At 61.7% G+C, this 8,700-nt stretch overlaps 2 protein-coding genes across 2 annotated transcripts; both read left to right on the forward strand.

Moving 5' to 3' along the window:
* The first annotated feature begins 18 nt into the window (after window positions 1-18).
* On the forward strand, window positions 19-1,746 carry CHLRE_16g681250v5 (uncharacterized protein). Its single transcript, XM_043071426.1, has 2 exons — window positions 19-154; window positions 494-1,746. The coding sequence occupies exons 1-2, from the start codon at window positions 72-74 to the stop codon at window positions 630-632; spliced, it is 222 nt and encodes a 73-aa protein (XP_042916012.1). The 5' UTR covers window positions 19-71; the 3' UTR covers window positions 633-1,746.
* A 382-nt stretch (window positions 1,747-2,128) lies between these two features.
* Window positions 2,129-3,730, forward strand: CHLRE_16g681200v5 (uncharacterized protein). The gene is made up of 3 exons (XM_001692002.2): window positions 2,129-2,458; window positions 2,597-2,710; window positions 2,819-3,730. Exons 1-3 carry the CDS (start codon window positions 2,285-2,287, stop codon window positions 2,885-2,887), a joined length of 357 nt encoding a protein of 118 aa, XP_001692054.2. The 5' UTR covers window positions 2,129-2,284; the 3' UTR covers window positions 2,888-3,730.
* The last annotated feature ends 4,970 nt before the right edge of the window (window positions 3,731-8,700 follow it).

The raw sequence follows: 8,700 nt of genomic DNA on the forward strand, positions 1-8,700 counted from the left end.
CCGGCGGCGGTGGGGTGCTGCAGGGTGGCGGCGGCGGCAACTCTACGGAGCTGCTGGGGACGTCCCCCGGCATGTCGCAGCTCAACGCGCTGAGCACGCAGGGCGACTCCTACACCTACCAGGCGGCGGACGGCCAGTGGGTGTTCCTCAACAGGTACGGACATGCAGTCAGCCGTCAGTTGGTGTTGCATAGGCGGGCAAAAGAGCACTCGTTGCGGAGCAAATCAGAGCGGCACACTCACTGCATGTCGGCCTTTCCACCGACAGCTATTTGTTTTGCATGCACGGCGTGCCCAGAGCCAACGTGCTCCCGCCCGCTCACAAGCGTACACTCATGTGCCCGCACCACATCGAGCCACCCGCATGCTGCCCCCGACTTCTGGTCCGTGCGTCGTCCGGTGCAGGCCGCTCTACCTATTGATAGCGTGGCCACCGCACCACCACCCCTATATCACAAACCTTTGCCCCTGTTGCGCAACTCATGGCCTCACAGGGCAAGGCCACATTTCCTGTCCCACCTGCCCCTGTCTGGCGCCTTCTGCCTAGTGGAGCTGGCGCTGCCTCCCGCCGGGCTGCCGCCGGAGGCTTTGGCGTCGTTTGCAGACGAGCTGGCGGCGCGCGAGAAGCGGTGATGCCGCCAGCGGGCGGAGGAGCGACGCCAGGCCGCCACCGACTTGGCGGCAGCGGCGCGCGTCGCTGCGGCGCAACTGCGCCCAACAGCGGAGGAGCTGGCGGCAATGCCGAGCCTTGCGCTGGCGGCCTGCGGTGGTGCTGGCGGCGCGGCGGTTCTTCGTTGGCCTGATGGCGATGGCGGGTATGGTGGCGGCGGTGCTGGCGAGAGAGATGGCACTGTCGCCATCAGAGGAAGCGGAGAGCATCGCGCTGCAGGCGATGATTGAGGACGCCGCAGCAGCGACCGGCGGCAGCGGGTCGGCAGGCACCAACGCCAGCGGCTGAGGCATCTCGTTTGCACACATCACCAAGATGGGGTTTGCGGCGACGAGGCCAGTGCTGGGCACGAGCCCGCCGCTGACGGCAGCTGGCCTGGGCGGCACGGCAGCAGCCATGCCGGCGCCAATGGCAACGGCCGTGCCGGCCCCGATGCGGTGTGTGGGCAAAGGCTAGCAGCGCCGCCGCCAAGGCGGGCGTGCCGCCACCGGTGCCGATGGCTGGCGGCGCCGCCGGGAAGGTCACGGACACGGTGGAGGCGGCCGGCGGCCGCAACAAGGGCAAAGGGGGCAAGGCCACGCTGCTATTCACCATGGGCAATGCGTGCAAGTATTAGGGTGCGGGCCGTGGGTTATGGGGATGCGGGGGGTTGTAGGGGTTTTGAAGAGAGGAGAGAGAAGCTTCAAATGGCCGCAACAGGGCAGCGCAGCAGCTGTTGGAAAAGAGCATAGGCGCAGAGGTGCATTGCGGGTCGCCTTCCGCAAAACACTAGGGGCAGTACACTGTGGGCATGTAGGCATGATGCAAGCGTGGGAATGCCCGTTGGCGTGCAAATCTGGGATCTTGTTTGGGAGGACTGCGGTGCACCTAGTAGTACCTAAGAAAACAGGCAGGCGGTAGGTTCTGTGCCTTGGGTAGGAGTGCGCAGAGGAGCATACCACGTGCGCTTCCGCCATGGACATACCTGCAACTATGAATGCCACAACGGCAAACAGGGCAAGGGTGCATTGGAGGGCGCAGTCGGCCCTGGGGCTCGGGGAGGTTACCCCGCCATGGCTCATCTGGCACAGACAGCCGCCGCGCATCAATCCCATCCATCCTGCCTTGTACTGTCTGCTTGGGGTACGGGCGTCAGCTGCACCCTGTGGGACCTCGCCAACCTGCCTGAACCCTGTCCCATCTCACACATCCATCCTGCGAGTCAGGCCACGGGGCTGAGCGAAGGGTTTCCCGCCCGGTGCAAGCGAACAGGCCGGTGCCCCAGTGCTTACCGTCTACACTGAAGACTATGCAAGCTTGCAGACATCTATCATGTTGTACATAATGCAGCACTGATACGCACAGTTGCTTCCGGGAGGGGATGACGGGTCCAGCGCGGGGGGAAGCTCCAGTGTCCCAATGCCACCCGTCAATCTCAACGCAAAGCCTGCGAGCGTCCATCTCCTGTTGCCGTTATCGACTCACACTTTCCGCTACAACACTCAAGGCACACAACCACTAGGATAACGGCACCTCCACTACCCGCCCGCTCAAAATGCTCCAACAAATTGGGGGTATCGCGGGTATCGCTAAGCCGCGCGCAGTTGCATACAAGCGAGCCGTAGCCACATCGGCAATGCCTGTTCGGCCCTTCAAAGCGGCCGTTGCAGGGGCATGCGCATCCCTGCTGCTCTTTGGGCAGCCTGTAAGCGCAGCGGGCATCGGGTCTTCTGGCCTGCTGCCGCAGGGCATGGAGACCCCGTCAACTGTTGTAGACGTGACGAAGAGCAAGCTGGGCGCGGCTGACGAGGTACGAGGGGTGCGCGGCCGCAGCAAAAGGGGTGCAGGTACGCAACACCCACGGACGCAGAGTCCCTGGGAAGGCGTGCACCCGGCGTAAGAAAGTTCGCAGCGTAATTGACTCATTCTGCATGATCCCCTGCACAAGGTGCCGGCAGAGCAGCAGACCGAGAAGCTGCAGGCTGAGCTGACTCAGGAGGAGATGGAGCAGTGGAAGAAGGTGAAGGAGCAGCTGAAGCAGCTGGAATGCTTGACCGTCTTGGTAAGTATACAGCTTCCCCTCTTGCAGTCGCATTCCGCGGCCTACTCTTTTTTTGCTCTGCCCTCGCTTGAGTTGTTTTGCTTGGCTTTCTTCTTCCTTTGTACGCAGTTGATTGTCATCTTGTTTATCGGCTACTGGGCACTGATCTACCGTGTCAAGCTCATCTTCCGTGTCTAAAGGCGCAGCTCGCCAGCGCCCTGCCGCGGATGCTACCATGTCTGGGTGTTTCGGCTGCGGACTAGCGACGTGCACGCGGCAGACCCTCATCGGCGCTGTGCCCGTTTCTCAGGCAGCCGACGCTGCGAACGACGCGGCCAAGGCGATGCTGGACTCGGCAGAGATTTGCCTGCTCCCCTTGGGCTTTTGAGGAGGATGACGATGATGGCCGGGTCTGTCAGCGTGCTGCTCCCATGTTCGTGCTGCTAGGTTAGTAGTGTTGCCGTTGGCGCAACAGCTGCATCAAGACCCTGGTGTGGACGGCACCCCAAAGGGCAACTTGTGCTGCGGTGCGTGTGGGTTCGCTCACGTGGGATCAGCGGCCTCTGCTGCAAACATGGCAGCCTGTTGCTTTTGGCACGAAGGCTGTGACGAGGCCCTGGTGTGTACAGCGCCCAGAAGATACCCAGGCAACCCAGGCTGGGGCGCGTGTGGGCTGGTGTTGGATGAGACGAGCAGGCTCTGTTGCTAGCAGGTAGCCTGTCGCTGTTGGCGTAAATGTTGCATGGAGACCCGGAGACCCTCGCGTACCCATAAGGTAACTCAGGCCGGGGCGTTTGTGGGGTAGTGTAATATGCTGTAACATGGGACAAGAGGCGGAAGACATAGGGATGTGGTTACGGTAATGTGACGCATGCATGCAAGTGGGCCTGCTCAGAAGCAGGGGAGAGGGTGTGCTCCGCCATTCGAGTGCTCCGCCCATGGGTCGGCAGCGATGACTAAACTGCAGAAGTGGCCTTTCGGCCCCTTCCAAACCAAAGCGAAGATGGATACAAGCAGAAGACGCTTTACTCTTAACGTTACTCAGTTAGCATCTTGCTGCGGGGGCCACTTTCTCGTGCAGCCTAACTTGGGGGTCTGCCCTCAACCTTGGGTAAGGTTGAGGGCAGACACCATCGACCTTGGACTGAACCTGGCGGACCTGGTGGACGCAAACACAGGGCGGCACATTATTGACACCACGCAGCTTGACCGGCGGTTCCCAAAAGGCAGGGTGAAAGACAAGCACAAGAGGGCCTTAAACCGATTTACCGTCGCCCTATGTAAACCGGCAGAAGCACCCCCCAAATCTATGGGCCACAAACCCCTCCCCATGCAAAGCCGCACCCTGCCCGCCGGCGTCTCCAAGGCCGACCTCAATTCAGCTGGAGACCTACCTAAACCCATACCCCAACGAACTCTCACCTCCCTCCTGGCCCGCTGGCAAGAGGCACTACCGAGCCCCGCGGCTCCACCAAAACCTTCCCTAGAAGTCCTGCAGGCAAAACCGAAGCAAACGGCAAAGCAACGTCATTCTCACTTCATCAAACACGACACACGCACAAGAAACCCCGAGGTCGAAGCCAATGACGACGCCCTACCCGGCTCTACGGTTCATGACCCCTCCGACCCCACAAAGGACCTAGCTTTCTACATGAGTGCCGCGAGGGAGTTCGCCCCACTCGCTCAACAATGCAAAACCCTAGGGACCACGCGATGGACGGGGACCTGGAGGTCCCCAATCAGGCAAATGCCAGCCCGCGCACTAATCACCGGCCCACACACCCACACAGTCCACGCGCTACTAAATACCCGGCCATACCAGCAACCTGCTGCTCCCACGTACCAGCGGCTGTACCTACCCGATGGCTGCCCCGCCACAACCCCACCGCCCGCGCCCGCACACTCGCATAACCGGCGTAAACGCGGCTCCCAGCCCACCCGCTGCCCATACACTCACCATGCTATTCAGCCGCGGGCCCCTACACGGGCAGCCGCACCCAGGAGAGACAGCGCAGCCGCGCAGCCAAGCTCCCGCCCTGCGTGGCGCAAAGTAAGAGACAATGCGCTGAATGGCCGCCTACCCCAGTCCATCGCTGGGGTACAGGCAGCACAGCACATCACCGCCCATCTAACTAACCGCGACGACATTATCGCAGCCGTCGTCAGCGGACCCATGACCCACAAAACTAACGCCCCGCCGCCCAAGCGAAAACGAAAGCAGGGCCCACCGCCCGAGGAGCCCCCCTGGGCAGAACGCTGTCGCTATAGGGTTCGGTGGCAACCCACCCTGACCACAAACGGCATCCTCCGAGCCTACGAGCTACAGAACTACAACGCCACTTGCACAACCAAACCCCCGTGCCGACTATGGGGGCAAGGCATCCGGCGCTTCATGGTCCAAGTGCACTGGGCTGAAACGGAAGACCCCCTCTCCTCACTCTCCGAAAACCCCGGGTGGGCGGCCGCCCTGGCCCGCTACACTCTTGCCCAAGCCGTAGACGCGCCCCCTGACCCTAACCCGCCTCCCGCCCTTGACAATCACCTCACCAGTAAGCAGCGCCAGGGGAGATGGCGAGACCCAGCACCCAGCGAAGCCGCACGCAAACGTGCGATCCTCCGGTGCAGCACCATCGACGTCAAATCCTGTAACCCGGACACAGACATCCACCCGACAGGTCAATACTGTATTCAAGTGGGCACACGTGAGCCGGGCAGCGCCACAGGCACACCGTCCGGCCCCCCCCAAGACCCCGACCCCCCCGCTAGGGTCTACGGCCCGGACGGACGCTGCATAGGAACCGTTAGCGCTGCCCGACTTGCCCTACTCCACGCCCGGTACAGGACCCTTAACCCCACTCACCCCCCGGAAAGGTTCGCTGCCGCCCTGGCCTCCCTGATTATACGGTACCGCCCCAGCAAACGCCACAAGGAGAGTTCCACCAACCCAGCGCACGAGGTCACCCTCTGCCCCGACCTAATGTCCACTCTCACGTCCCATATCAAGTTCCAGACGGAGGCATTCGCATCTCCCCTCAACGCCCACTGCGACATCCCGGCATACTACACTACCCACCCGCAAGATTCAGAGTTCGGGGCCGCCCATGACTGCTACAGCCGCACGCTAGATGGAATCTCCTTCGTTCACCCACCCCCACAACCCGAGCACACCAGCCTGGCCATGGCGTGGGCGGTCGCCAGCGCCGAGGCGGCAACACCGCACACACCGCACCTATCTGTCGTGGTTGTCCCCTACGGCGAAACCAGCGGCTACACAGCCTGGCTCCAGCACCCACTGGTCCACGACCTGGGGCACATCAAACCGGCGCACACGTGGGCCGCCATGGCCTCCGGCCTAGGCCAGCCGCAGGAGCTCCCCGCTCACCGACGTGGACTCCACCTCCTGTGCGTGACAAACGAAAGGGGCCGCCTCCTCCTCAATCAGGCCCTGGAAAGTGGGCTTGCACTCGCCCTAGCGGACGCGCTCGGGCACACCCCGCACCTAGCTACCCGTAAACCCCCCACGGACCCAGACACACCCAACCCGTGGCCCCCAACCCCCCGGAAGTTAAAACGGCGCATCCTCGCCCAGAGCAGCCAGACGCCCCAGCCCCAGCCCCCTCGCGATGCCCCCACTCTACCATCACCTACGGAGCTTGCAACCCTCTACCGCGCTTATGTCCCGCTCGCACACACACGAGGCTCTGCGGTCTTTACCGACGGGAGCAAAGTACCACACACACAAGAGTACACGGGCCTGGGAGCGGCGGTCTGGGACGCCAGCGACAACCGCGCCACGCACATTGATGAAGACATCGCCTTCAACACACCCCTGAGCACCATCCTTCGGTGTGAATCATCCGCCATACGCACGGCGCTCCGCCTCCATCGAGACACACCTCACCTACGGGTCTACACCGACAGTCTTGTCAGTCTGTTCATCCTCCGCCGCGCCATTATGGAGCCCGAGTCACTCCATGTAAGCAAGCACCGCGAGATGTTTGGGACCATAGTCGACCAACTTGCGGAACGTGCCCTAGCTGGACACAAGACATCATTTTATCACGTAAGGTCGCACCAGACAGACACATGCGTAGGAAATCAGAAAGCGGATGAAGCGGCACAGGCTGTGGCCACCAGAACAGTGCAGCCGGATGCGACAGAAACTCTATACTCGCACCCATATGAACCCTTAGAGGGATGGATTGCCCAGAAGGAAACTGTGGAGCACAATGGCAATTTGGAAGAACGGTTACGCTACGCCAACGACCTCAATCGCGACCTGAAGAAAATGGCCCGTAAATCCACCGCGACCGGTTATACCAAATCAGGACTGTACGCGGAACTATGGGAGGCAGCGAGGAAGCACATCGACGAACGCTACGGCCTAAACCTGTTCGACAAGTTCTCATTTGAAGAGGCCCGCTGCGCGTTCAAATACCGCTGGGGCCTCTCCTGGAATGCCAAGCGGGCCGCAAGAGTAAAACACCCCATGCCCGGCTGCGCAGGCGGCGAATGCCCCCTGTGCCGCGGCGACGACGGTGGCACGCACACCCTGGGCGGCTGCACCCACCCACGCATGAAAGCAGCCTACATTGCGCGTCACAACCGCGCTGTCCAGCGGATAGCGAAAGCAATTAGTCAGGGCCACTATGGAGGCTGCGTTATGTACATGGACGCCGGTAAGGATGCCCCCACTTACAGCGGGGGAACCCGCATTCCTGCGTGGATGCTCCCCAGCACGCCAGAGAGCGTGCGCAAGAAGTTCCGTCCAGACCTGCTGGTCATTCCCACACTCCGGATGCACAGGCCCGGACTGCCAGCCCGTGCACCCCGCACACGCCGACAAAGGAGCGCTCATAAGGTCTACGTCATAGAAGTCGGATACTGCTCGGACCTAAACCACCCGGACAAACGCGCAGAGAAGCTGCAACAACACGAAGACCTCGTGGCCGCTCTCCGCGACGCAGGCTGGGACGTGATGTACAGCCCAGACACTGTAATTAGCCTTGGCCATACTGGCACGGTCACACCCCACCTTCATGCCCTCCTCAAAACACTCGGATGCCCCACACAGTCCGCACACAGCACATGCCGTAAACTAGTGCAGCACGCCATCCACACCACAACCGCCATCACAGCCCTCCGCCGCGAAATCTACAGCCACAAATGGCCAGGGAGACCACCATAAAACCGTATGACCCGCTGTGGGAAAGGGGCCAGGCCCAGTACGCCTAGGCGCACTGGCAACCTCCCCTCTCTCACTTGGGGGACAGGGGCTCAGCGGCGGAGACCATCTATGCGGTGGTCTCTCACGCCCTCACACCCCTACCTCCGCAGAACACGCCCTGTCATGCAGGGAGTACCTATTATTATTATTATTATTGAGGGCAGACGGGGGCTTGACGGGGGCTTGAGCCGAGTCCGCAGAGCGGTCGGTTGGTGTCACCGCGCCTCATCCCACGCAGCAAACGCACGCACAACTGCACACCGCCCCTACACGCGGGGTCGGTACGTCAGATGTCAGGCTCCATGGGCCGTTTCTTGAGTGAACCTGAAACTGAATGCACCCTGGGCCGTACGGACATCCGGCCCCCGTACCACAAGCTCCCACCTACGGGTGCTGCCAGCTGCAGGACTGCGGGGCTGTGCATACCCCCTTTCCTAAATATTGGCTCATTTCCGCCGTACGTATTGAGGTGTACGGGCTAGGACTGGGCGCAGGTGGGCAACTGGAAGGCATGATCCGCCTGGATCGGCTTAGGGAAGCAACCAAGGCGCAGGGCAACGGAAGGTGCCATGGCCCATGGAGCAGCAGGAACCAGCTGATTGTCCCCTTGGCCGGTGGTGCAAGTAGTGTACAAATTCTTAGATGGCCTCGCATTTGGCTTGAATAATAGTCGTCACAACGAAATTCCTCCACAACATACCGCTGCGCACCGCTGCGCGGGCTGGAAAGTGGGGGGTCATAGTGGATTGATGGCTGTGTGGCTGGTGTGGCTGGTGGCTGCAGG

This window comes from Chlamydomonas reinhardtii, chromosome 16 (assembly GCF_000002595.2).
Source record: "Chlamydomonas reinhardtii strain CC-503 cw92 mt+ chromosome 16, whole genome shotgun sequence".
NCBI classification, from domain to species: Eukaryota; Viridiplantae; Chlorophyta; class Chlorophyceae; order Chlamydomonadales; family Chlamydomonadaceae; genus Chlamydomonas; species Chlamydomonas reinhardtii.